At 38.7% G+C, this 12,494-nt stretch overlaps 1 protein-coding gene across 2 annotated transcripts in view; it reads left to right on the top strand.

The window, feature by feature from the left end:
- The window catches only part of MYOM1 (myomesin 1), a 156,182-nt gene that overhangs the window by 128,493 nt on the left and 15,195 nt on the right, over positions 1-12,494 (top strand). For both annotated transcript variants that reach the window (XM_045886981.3, XM_045886982.3), the window contains 5 exons: positions 3,796-3,932; positions 6,516-6,660; positions 7,354-7,413; positions 7,706-7,773; positions 11,581-11,694. In XM_045886981.3, coding sequence (XP_045742937.1) covers positions 3,796-3,932; positions 6,516-6,660; positions 7,354-7,413; positions 7,706-7,773; positions 11,581-11,694 — 524 coding nt within the window. The remainder of the gene's footprint in view (positions 1-3,795; positions 3,933-6,515; positions 6,661-7,353; positions 7,414-7,705; positions 7,774-11,580; positions 11,695-12,494) is intronic.

Raw genomic sequence — 12,494 nt, 5'->3', positions numbered from 1 at the left:
TCTTCAAAGTTATATTATTTTTTAATTGCATGGAAGGTAGAAGTTTGCCTTGTAGTCTTTGTTCTGTACTTTTGACCCACTCTATGAACCTTAGCAACTCGATTTTAATTTCCCCATGCCTTAGTTTCTTTTCTAGAAATGGCTTTTGTAATCGTTTATAGCACCTACTGTATAGAGATGCTGTGAGAGATCCTTGAACTTTTCAGGAAAAATATAAATATTGATGGAAACAACAGTGATCCTCAAAAAACCCACTTGTAGAAGATCTGTCTGCGAGCTATACAGGATGCTCTACCTTCACGTCCCAGGGCTGTGAAGTAAGGAGTGTAGGAGAGGGTCACTATGTTGAACACAGCCAGACCCCATTAGTGATCAGACTGCCTCCTCCCAAACATTGGTGGAAATGGAGAGAAACCGCAGCATCCACTAATCTAGTCAGACAGTAAACATTGGCAAAGTGTCTAGGCAACAGCTGGTCCAAACAACATTTACATTTAGCTTAAAAGATGGAGATGAGACAACATGGGGTGTTACTGTTAAATTGGAGGTGCCCAAGCTTCTCTGATGTTCAGTGATCATATGGACTTGGGGACAGTAGTTGTCTGATGTCAATGTCATGTATACTGAGAGATTTATTTTGCATAAGCATGATCACTCTAATTACTGGTTCTAGGAGAGAGAGTAGCAGCAAACTCAGGTTCCCTTTTTATTAGAGACCTGGTATGGCATTTGAGTAGGCAGAGAGAGAGAGAACTCAACAATGTGTTAAAAATTCTGACATGCAAATGTCAGATCTCCTAACCCAAGGGAGATTTGCTTAGCCCATTGAAGTGGCATTTTCAAGAATACAGCTCCCACACTTTTCTTCCCCCGACTGCTAGTAGATCAGCCTGGTGGCTACCTGAATATTTTCAGAGATCTGATGAAGAGTCAAAGCAGCATATCTAATTTCTCAATTTATACCCACTTCCTGGCGGTAAATGTTGAACACCATTAAGTCTTTTTGTGAGATTTTGTAAGTTTTTAAATGGGTCTTGTTTCTTACAGAATGTAATAAAGAGCATGGTGCTCCTTTATCCCTTGGCACAGTAAATTCTATTTTAAGCTGTTTTCAAAAATATTTTGAAAACCACTAAACATATGCCTTAAACCTACAAAAAATAGATATTTTGCTGGAGCAAATTAACTGCCAGAGAAAAGAGTGTAAGGAAATTTAGGACTGAGAAGAAGTAAAAATGTATAAAGCTAAAAACAGAAAATAGCCTAGTTGGTCTTGCCACTATTGATATTAAGCAGCAGTGTAGAGAGACAGCTTACTTAAAGATTTCAAGGTATTGTGAAGTAGGTGATGGAAGGTATACTTCAGTATTGTCAACATCCTGCATAATATCTCTTGGATATTACCCCACTTGTACCCATATACCCTATGTGTACAGATATATGCAAGCACATATACATAAATTGTATCTATTTCGTATGTCCTCTTAGGTGTCAATACATTATATTTTATAATTGGTAGTTGTAGGATGTTGTTGAAGCAACTGGTGGAGGAAAGAGATACCAAAATATTAATAGCCAAATTTATAGAGCACTTGTTATATGCCAGAGTATTTATAGGGTGCTGAAAGGGAGTGTATCATTTAAACTCCACAGTGACCGTAAAAAGCTCGGTTCTAAGGTGATTTAATTTTAGAGGTGTATGAGGCCCAAAGAGGTTGGGTAACTAGACCAGATGTACACAATGGATACCCGTGGTTAAGCCCAAGTGGTCTGACCCTAACCAGGACATGACTGTTAATGTGTTTACACCTGCTGTTTGCCACCACACCCTCTCTGGTGATTCCTGGTAGCCAGTGTTTCCTCGTGTGATGTTCCTATTACTCAGAGAGGGCAGTGAACACTAAGGGAGCTTGAAACTTCCAGGAGGACATGCCCTTTCTCCTCCATCACCACTGTGGTCCCCTTAGGTAACTGCAACACTCATGTATTAAATTTCCCAGAATGAGGTCTTCAGACTTTCTCAGGAAAGATTCTACTCTCCATTCTCCTCAAGAGTTACTTGTAGCAAGTAGGAGTGTCCTGTAGGGAGAAAGCTTAGCCTCTGCTCTCACAACTCTGGAGTCTGTCCTTGTTGCTTTACTTAGACATGCTCACACTGGCCAATCACTACTGTTCTTCAGAATGGACAGCCAGAACCAAGAGGAGCACAGAATAGAGGGAATAACCCTGGTCTCAGCTCTGCTGCTCAGATATGTTACTAGCCTTTCCTGGGGCTCAGTTTTGTCATCAGTAAAATGAGGAGAGAAAAGAACTCACCTTTCCTGAGCACTGGTCATTATTCACAGTGTCTTAGTGTCTTCTGGTACTGTATTCATTGTTCTTGGTGGTCTTATGAGGCAGATCATATCCATGTTAGCAAGTGAGGAACATGAGGTTTCCGAGAGGAGAGAACTGTCCAAGGTCACGGTGTGACATCAGAGCCCATCTTCAGTGCATCACAGACACTCTGCAGTAGATGACATCTGAGCCTCTGTTTAGTTCCTCATGGGAACAAGTTTATAACTGAGTTTCACAATGACTATGGAACAGCAAATGAAAGGCATCCCTTAAAGTTTGGAAAGGATAGTTTTAGGATAAGTACAAAGAAATTTTGATGTATATTTGATACAAGTTTGGGAAGCTTACAATTTAAAATGTAGCATCTGTTGAAATTTTGAGATTAGTTTAAGAACCATTTAGAGACAGCAAGGGGTGATGATTTCTCCTAAAGGAAATGAAGGACTACTAAACTCTGAGAGACAGCCATGGTTTTCAGCAGAGTTTGCCCTGGAGCTACCGCTGATACAAAACCATTGGAGGAGACTTTATAGAGAACATTTTCAAGTTACAAGAAATTTAGAAAACTGTTTTTGAGGGATATCAGCCAACTTTTAAAATTTCACCCAGACTCAAATGGCTTAAGCAATACAGGTATATATCAGAGATACCATATGGTTCCTTTACTTTCTTTGTGAGGCAAGCCATACTATATCTTAATATGCCTTCTTATTAGTGACTCACATATTTGCCTCTGAAAAATGTTTCCTTGTCTAAGAATGTAAATGAATTGGCAAACCAGTGGGATGGATAGAGTTTAAATGATAAGCTAGTTCATCTTGTATATATCAACATTAATTCTGTTTTAAAATTCATTTTTAAAAACATTTGAAAGAATCTCCAAAGTGAATTTAATTGTTGAGAAAAATAAAATTTAACTCCTTTCCCAGTATTTTGAAGTAATTAAGATTATAGAATATTGGAACTGGAAAATCTCTTAACCATTTAGGACATTCAGTACAATCCCATTCATTTATAAATGAGTCAACTGAGGCCCAGATATGTGAAGTGACCTGCCTAATATTACACAGTTGCTGATGTTGGACTAGGCTCCAGCTCTCCTGGGGCCAGCCCAAGACTATTTCATCACACTTTGTTATTGTCCCTAAAGCCACAGTAGAGAGTCACACAGGTTAGGTGAAGGAACCCTGGAGGTAAATTTATCTTCCTCATTTTTACAGTTGAGATATCTATGACTCAGGGAAGGTGAATGACTTGCCCAAAGTGGCAGCAGGATTAGAACCCAGGTCTTCCATCCTTGAGTATCATTCTTTCCCTACAACGTTCTTACTGCCTCCAGGCTTTGCAAGAAGCAAGGTGCTGTATTGTCATTTCCATTGAGTGTTTTTTCACTGAAAAATCGGTATTAATATAATTGGTTACCAATAAAATTACTGTTTTTGTTTTTATTTTGCATAGCTGTCCCAATTAAGTCAGAGCTGGCAGTTGAAATTTTGGAGAAAGGCCAGGTCCGGTTTTGGATGCAGGCTGAGAAGCTGTCTGGCAACACCAAAGTCACCTACATATTTAATGACAAGGAGATTTTTGAAGGACCGGTATGTTTTACACTTTTTTTTTTTTTAAAGATTTTATTTATTTATTTGAGAGAGAGAGAATGAGAGAGAGCACATGAGAGGGGGGAGGGTCAGAGGGAGAAGCAGACTCCCTGCCAAGCAGGGAGCCCGATGCGGGACTCGATCCAGGGACTCCAGGATCATGACCTGAGCCGAAGGCAGTCGCTTAACCAACTGAGCCACCCAGGCACCCTGTTTTACACTTTTTAGATTCTAAACATATCACTGTACAATGTGCTGAGGGAGCCCTATTAAAATGCAGCTAAGTTGTTATGAAAACCACTGGGTACAGGGTGGGAGAGTAAAAAAAAAAAAAAAAAAAACAGGGAGAGGAAAATATAGATTGATTATATCATATTATCCAAACTGGGACACTGTTGAGAATGAAAGAGGGTTCTAGTAATAATTTTTCCAGGACAAGAATCAAACCAAAACTGTCCCGGGCAAATCAAGAAGTATGGTTACCCAGGAAAATAGAGCTGCTCTCCTGAGAAGCAGAGGAGTCAGCGTGCTTACCTGAACTTACATACTCACATCAGAAACCTCAGCAGGAGCTTGGTTCTTCACAGGGAAGAAATGGCCTCCATTGTTCCAATGGCTCAGAAAAAAATGCAGCAAAAATATCTTTCCTTACTTTTCTGCTGAAAAATGCAATACATTTTTATTGTAAAAAAAATTGTAAAGACTCAAAAGGGACAAATCACAAATTCTCACAACTTTTTAATATACACATTGGTTTATACTTTTTTGGTCTTTTTCTACACTTCTGTGTGTGTGTGTGTGTGTGTGTGTCTGTCTATGGATGTCTTCTTTAATTTACGTAGGTGTTTGTATGTATCTACTCTTTTCTTTGCTTTTAACATAACCATAGTTTCCATGGATAGAGTTACAACATCTGCACTGTATTTGTCCTCCCAGAATCAAGCCAGTGCCCAGTGGTACTGAAGAACTTGGGTTTAGGAGCTCTGGCTCTTACCGGGCTATCACAGGTATAAATGAGAGTCTCAAAAGATGGGAAAGAGGTGTGATATGTGGCCTGTTCTCCTTTCATCAAGATATGTTTTTAAAACATTTCAGGATTCATTAGTGAGTGGGAGAATGAATAACATAAATAGCAAAAAAAAAAAAAAAAAAGTAATATATTTCTTTTCAGTTCATTTAGCAACTGTGTATAGAACCTGAGTAAGTCACACAGGGTCCACAGTGGCCCATCTTCTCTGTTTTCAAGATATTCTCCTTGATCGCCGTGCTCATCACCTGGCCAGTAGAGGGGAAGGAAAAGCATTGTTGGCGTCACTGTCTGCTGCCACAGCCATTTAGGGACCACTCGTGCACATACATTCATAGATGCACTCCCCTTCATGTGTTCACACATGGCTTCATGCTGTTGTACACATGCGCACATACACATACATACTCTGAACTCGAAGAACTGTTCATTGTCATTGCAGTTAGTTCTTACACTATTTCGTTGGGTGGAAATTAGTGTCTTAGGCTAAGTTCCCTAGAAGGACAGTCTGAAATAGACTTTCTCTTTCAACTGATTTATAGGGGAATACTCTCAGGAGTGGGGATTAGGGAAACAAGCTAAGGTAGAGGAAAGCAAAGCAAAAATGTGGTCTTGGTTGGAGACTGGCTTCCTGCAGGGGACACTCTAAGGCATGAACTGCTGCACACAGTTGATCCCAGACCTGAGCCTTCATTCTGTGACATTTTATAGGAAAACTTCATTAATTCAAATCCACTATAAAACCTGCACTTGTATGCCCAAGGGCTAAGATTTATCTTTACACTGAAAAAAAAGTTGCCTAAGCCATATGATAAAATAATTACAGAAGAGTAGGGCAAGTTTAGTTTATTAGGAACAAATGAACTTCAAATGCTTTGGAAGCATTTTTATTCACATATTAATTCTGCACATATTTACTAATTGCCTGCTATAGGCCATGCATGCACAAGACATGAGGGATATAGCAACGGACGAGACAAAAACACGCCCCTCACGCTGCCTATTGTGTGCCATTATTCTACTAATTAAAACGAATGTAATCTGGAAGGTAAAATGGGAATCTAAAAACACCTTTTTTTTTCAAAGATTTTATTTATTTATTTGACAGAGAGAGAGACAGCCAGAGAGGGAACACCAGCAGGGGGAGTGGGAGAAGGAGAAGCAGGCTTCCCGCAGAGCAAGGAGCCCCATGCGGGGCTGGATCCCAGGACCCTGGGATCATGACCTGAGCCGAAGGCAGACGCTTAATGACTGAGCCACCCAGATGCCCCTAAAAACACCTGTTTGACAACACTTGTGACTTAGGATAACAAAACTTTATTTGTATTTAAAAAAATTAAATTTCAGACTTTATAGTAGTCAGTTCTGGTCAAGGTCATATATGCCAGGTCCTATTTTTCTTTTTCCGGGGAACAAGATTTTGAAAGCTCATCTAAAAAAAAAAATTTAACAAGAAATTTTGTTAAAATTATGATTCTTTGGAGTTTGTGTTTATTCCATCAGGCATTGGCATCCTATCTTCCTCACTGATTTCTGTTTTCCTTTCCACATTGAAGAAATATAAGATGCATATCGACCGAAACACTGGCATAATTGAAATGTTCATGGAAAAGCTACAGGATGAGGATGAGGGAACATATACTTTTCAGCTTCAAGATGGAAAAGCAACTGGCCATTCTACTCTTGTTCTCATTGGAGATGGTAAGAAGTCTGTGGCACATTAACTGAAAGACTTCACTGCTCCCTTCAGTGTAAATACCCTGTGGCACGAAAGTGGTCACGTGGAAGGCAGCAGGAATTGTTTCTGGTATTTTAAACACTGGAATCCAATTTCAGTTAATACTTTCCATAGTATTTCACCAGATTTATCCTTAGCCCACAGGGAAGACTGCAGTTAAATGATCTCCTATCTAAACAAGTATTTATTACCAAAATTCTCCAGTGAAGGAGATTGTAATACAACTAAGACTCCACCTATATTTCAGGAACAATGGTACTACCTTATACTGTGTACTTCCTTTAAACTACTTAAATTAAGAAGAAAAATATGCAAAAGTGGTGCATGCCAGATCAATTAATCATGCTTTATAACTGGATTATATGTCAGCTGCCATAAGCCACTGTAGATATAAAATGTGGCATTTAACAAATGTGGCATTTGGAAAAGCTGGCCAGATCTCTACATTTGCGACATCTGATACTACTTGACTATTTCCTAGCTTCATGACCTTGAACAATTTACTTAACCTTCCTAGCCTATGTCTTCATCATAAAAACTTAAATAGGTTGTTGTGATGTATGAGTATCTTATAATAATGAATATAAATCAGCACAGTGGCTGGCATATACAGTTATACCACTCAGCTCAATTTCATCCTTATTTTTCTATTTTAGTTTATAAAAAGCTCCAGAAAGAAGCCGAATTCCAGCGGCAAGAATGGATCAGGAAACAAGGTAAAAATGGGCAGTGAGTAAAGAGAAAAACTTTAATTTCCTGAAAAAAATCCAAGATTAATTCCATAACAAATTTAAATGTATATTATTGCTTAGGCTAATAATGCCCTGGTAAATAAAAAATAATTGAAAATATTTATTATTAAATATGTATCCATTTAAAATATTTGAAAACTAATCTTGAATTTTAAAATATCACTTCATATATATATCACTTTAGAATTTAAGAATGAGCTTTGATTTTGCATTTATGATTAAGAGAGTGATTACTGATGTCATTGAAATTTTATAGGTCCTCATTTTGCTGAGTATTTGAGCTGGGAAGTGACGGGTGAATGTAATGTACTATTGAAATGCAAGGTAAGGGGGACCCTGAGGGGCTGTTTGTTGAGCATCCAACTCGGTTTTGGCTCAGGTCATGCTCTCGTGGGTCAAGGGATTGAGCCCCACGTCCAGCCCAGTGTCGGGCTCCCCACTCAGTGGGGAGTTTGCTTGAGATTCCCTTCCTCTGCCCCTTCCTCTGCATGGATGCATGCTCTCTCTCTCTCCCTTTCTCTCTAAAATAAATAAGCAAATCTTAAAAAAAAAAAGAAGAAATGCAAGGTAAGGAGTAAATTTTAAATATTTGATATAAGGGAAATAAAAATAAAGTAGAATGTGAGAAAAGAAAGATCGATTTTTCATCTCCATTTGAACCAAAATGCTAAGTGACACATTCTTGCTATTGACTAGCACTGTAATCATTGGGTGGTAAGAAACATAAAATAAAATAAAACATAAAATAAGATAAAATAAAACAACATAAAAATATGGGAAGACAAGATGATTGCTCCTATTCATTACACCCTAGTTGATAAGGACTGGCTCTTCTCTTTTTTTAAATTAAGACTTTATGTTTTTTAGGAGCAGTTTTAGGTTCATAGCAATATTGCAAGGAAGGTAAGGGATTTCCCATGTAGCCCCTGTCCCCCTACTTGTACAACCAGCATCTATATCAACATCCCCCACCAGAGTCTCACATTTGTTCCATCTGATGGAACAAATTGACATATCATAGTTGCCCAAAGTCCACAGTTTACATTAGGGTTCACTTTTGGCATTATATATTCTATGGGTTTAGACAAATATATAATGACATTTATCCGCCATTATAGTATCATACGGAGTTTTTTCACTGCCCTAAAAAGCCTCTGTGCTCTGCCTATTCATTCTTCTTCTCCCTCCTCCCCATTTTTTTTTTTTTTAATTAATCTCAGAAGAATCTCACAATGTCTTTGTTTCAGGCCAAATCTTCATTCTAACTAGTAGATCTGTTTCACAATCATTCCAGATACACTGTCTTTCTGTGGAAGTGTAGCAATTTCCTGTCTAACTTGTGTGACTAAGGCAACAATCCCTTTGAGAACTGGCTAGCTCAGCTGCGGGTTCTGAAACCAGTGTGCTACCACGAAGCGAGAGGCTTGTTAAAGAGTTTGCGGCTCATACCCAATTGTCTCATTAGGCCTTGGGAAAAACATAGAAATAAAAGTCCATATCACATTCTAAATCATTTTGTACCTTAGCTCATGGTGTGTTCAGCTGAGTGAGTCATCAAAATGTTTTGGATGGGGAACTGCTGGATGAGGCTGGAGTGTGAAGGTCATGACAGCAGACAGTGACTCCAAAGTAGAAGCATGTATTTGGCATTTGGCATTGTAAAAGCCAGAACCCAAGTGCCCCAGTCTCTTTTAGGTCTGATGACATTTAAAGAAAGAGCAGTCTACCTGAAATGTGTCCGAGAGATAAATTCTAGGCTTTAGCTTCTCAGTAAATGGCAAAACTTCCTGAAAAACAATTTCTCAGCAGCCAAAACCCTCTCTCTCCTCCTGGCTGTCCACTGCCATGTTGCCCCCGACTCACTTTCTCCTCCACCCTGCCCACCCCATAAACCATGCTTTCCCCAAGGCCCACATATCTACCCTCCTTCTTTCTGTACTACCTGTTGCACTAGCCTTCTGGGAGGTGAGCCCTGGTGTCCTGTTCTGATGTCAGCCCCTTGCCCAGATTCTGAATCTAGAAATAGATTCTGAATATTCATACTTTATGTATTTATGTTGTTCCAGTGCCTGGAGTGACCTTCTTCTTTCAGCTTCTCTGACAAAATCCTTTCTCTAGGTCCAGCTTAGTCATCTTTTCTATAAGGCCGCCTCCTTCTCTGTCCAGGTAGAATGAACCTTCCTCTGTCTTCCCATAGCTCTTTGTTTCATGATTATAGCAACTTAGGTACATTTGGCGATTTATAGATTCACTATAGTTAATGGAGTATGTGTAGCTAAACATTCAGATTCATAAAACTATCATGGGCCCCAATTGGGACTAGTCAACAGAATATAGGACAAGAACCCCAGCTTGCCTGCAAGGCAGTGCTGAGCACTCCTCTCCAGCAGGAGTCCACTTCACCACCCCCTGATGACACTAAGGTGCAAGGGGACAAGCCCAGTTTGGTCAGTGCAGGAAATGCAATGGCTTTAAAAAAACTTCATGACCTAAGGATCCAATACCTCTTGTAACAACTCCCTAGGCAGAGCTTCCAGGGGTCCCCCATAAGGGGCATGCCCAAATTACAAGCGTCAGCATACTTAGGGAAACCTAAAGCTATGGAGTCCATTTCTAGTCCCTCCCAGTCCAGATGCATTTTCCCAGTCAGGGGTCATTTTTATCAGAAGCAGTGTCACCTAGTAACACAGTTAATTTCTATAATTCAGGGACCAGTTGACAGGATCATAAAGAATGTTCGTTTGTGCTGGTTTCATTGTAGAGTTACCAGTGTTTGTTCGCTTTTTGTTTTTTTTTTAAGATTTTATTTATTTATTTGACAGAGACACAGCGAGAGAGGGAACACAAGCAGGGGGAATGGGAGAGGGAGAAGCAGGCTTCCCGCGGAGCAGGGAGCCCGATGAGGGGCTCAATCCCAGGCCCCTGGGATCATGACCTGAGCCGAAGGCAGACGCTTAACGACTGAGCCACCCAGGCACCCTACCAGTGTTTGTTCTTATGTTAATTTATTAACTGAAAGTTTTTAACATTTTAAAGCTTGCACATCCTTGTTTCTAATTACATTAAACGTTTTTTTCATCTGTTTTGTGGTTATAGTTCCTCTTTGGGGAATTGTGTGTTCATTTCTTCAGTCATCAGTGGGGTGTTAGGGATTGTTTTCTTGATTTGTATGAAGTCTTTACTTTTTTATACAATTTTAATTATACAAGAAATACATGAATATACTCTTCTTTGTAGAAAATTCAAACATTGTAGCTCAAGATCCCTTTAACTGTATGAGTTTGTTAGCCTATTTGAAATTTGTATGGGAATGGGATTTAAATGTTTCCTCAAAATTGCTAAGCAATTAATTTATTAAACCATACTTGATGGATATTAACTTAACTTACTGTGGTAATCATTTCATAAAATATACATATGTCAAATCAATATGTTATATAGCTTAAACTTACATATGTCCATTATATCTCAATAAACCTGAAAACACTTTAATTAAAAAATGTTTTTAAAAACATTCTTACCTTCCACATTTATTTGCAAAGCTTCATTCGTATTTTTAAAAATATTTGGAGGGGCGCCTGGCTAGCCCAGTCAGTAGAGCCTGTGACTCTTGATCTCAGACTCATGAGTTCAAGTTCCACGTGTAGAGATTATAAGTAAATAAACTTTTAAAAAATAAAAAATAAAATATTTAGATATATATTTACTCATTTAGATATATACTTACTCATTCTGTTCTTTTGATAAAGCCTTATTTTTGTGACACAGGCTATATTTTAATGTGATGGGATGTGTCTGCCTATTATTTTCAGATATTTATTATTATTATTTATTTTATTTAAGTCTGCATGCTAGCATGTATGTATCTATTCTTTTCTGTCCACCGGACAGTTTTAAAATCAATTTTTTACTGCTGGACAAAAAATGCTATTGATTTAGGTTTATTCATTTGTATCTATTTTATTTTAAATTCTTTATCGATTAAAATAGCTTTCAATTTATCCCTTTAGAAATGTATGTCTTCTAAGTTCAGTGCTTTTTGTTCTATCCAATGCTATGTTAAGAACTATTAAGTTTTGTAAGAGTAGCAGTCCCTTATTTCAAGAAGTATAATTATGGTTTTTCTTCTAGGTGGCAAATATTAAGAAGGAGACTCATATTGTGTGGTACAAAGATGAGAGAGAGATATCAGTGGATGAAAAGCATGACTTTAAGGATGGTATATGTACCCTGCTTATAACAGAGGTAGGTGACTATAAATATGAGATGTAATACATTAATTCTATACCCTACATTCTTCTAAAAAAGAGACTAGATACTGTATTCCTTTGCCCCGGGCATTTTGTTGTTGTTGTTGTTATTTTTTAAAGATTTTATTTATTTATTTGACAGAGAGAGACACAGCGAGAGAGGGAACACAAGCAGGGGGAGTGGGAGAGGGAGAAGCAGGCCTCCCACGGAGCAGGGAGCCCGATGCGGGGCTCGATCCCAGGACCCTGGGCTCATGACCTGAGCCGAAGGCAGACGCTTAACGACTGAGCCACCCAGGTGCCCCCGCCCCGGGCATTTTTAACACCTTACTTCTAGCTGCTCCAAAGATCCCTGCCCTGACATCACCCAAAAAAACAAGTCATAGGAACACAAAAACTTCTCTCACCTTGTGATCATGCACAGATTTGTCAGATATCCAACCAGTATTGGCTAGACACCACCAACTCTGGCCTCTCTGAACTGCCTCTTTTCATACATGGGTGACTGGCAAGGCAATTAAGTGGGCTCTTCTTGGTTTGCTCTTAAGCCTCATGATAACTTGTTCCCTAAAAGTACAGACACGATCAGACATAGTATTCAGTTAAGTACAGGTTTTTATCTACTTTTTGTCTAAAAGAACATATCTGTCAAATATATTTGATCATTAGTTTTTAATATGAAGGCAGAATAAAGAATAAGGACTTTAAGTCTCAAATCAATAGCCTTAAAAGGTGAAAAATCAGGACCGCTAGCAGGTCAAATGATGATGGACAGTTAACATCTGTGAACTCCTC

This window comes from Mirounga angustirostris, unplaced genomic scaffold, assembly GCF_029215605.1.
Source record: "Mirounga angustirostris isolate CCGP_5_RB_7025 unplaced genomic scaffold, mMirAng1.0.hap1 SCAF_14, whole genome shotgun sequence".
In the NCBI taxonomy this organism is placed as follows: Eukaryota; Metazoa; Chordata; class Mammalia; order Carnivora; family Phocidae; genus Mirounga; species Mirounga angustirostris.
The sequence above is the reverse complement of the archived record's forward strand: the minus strand, read 5'-3'. Positions and strand labels throughout refer to the sequence as shown.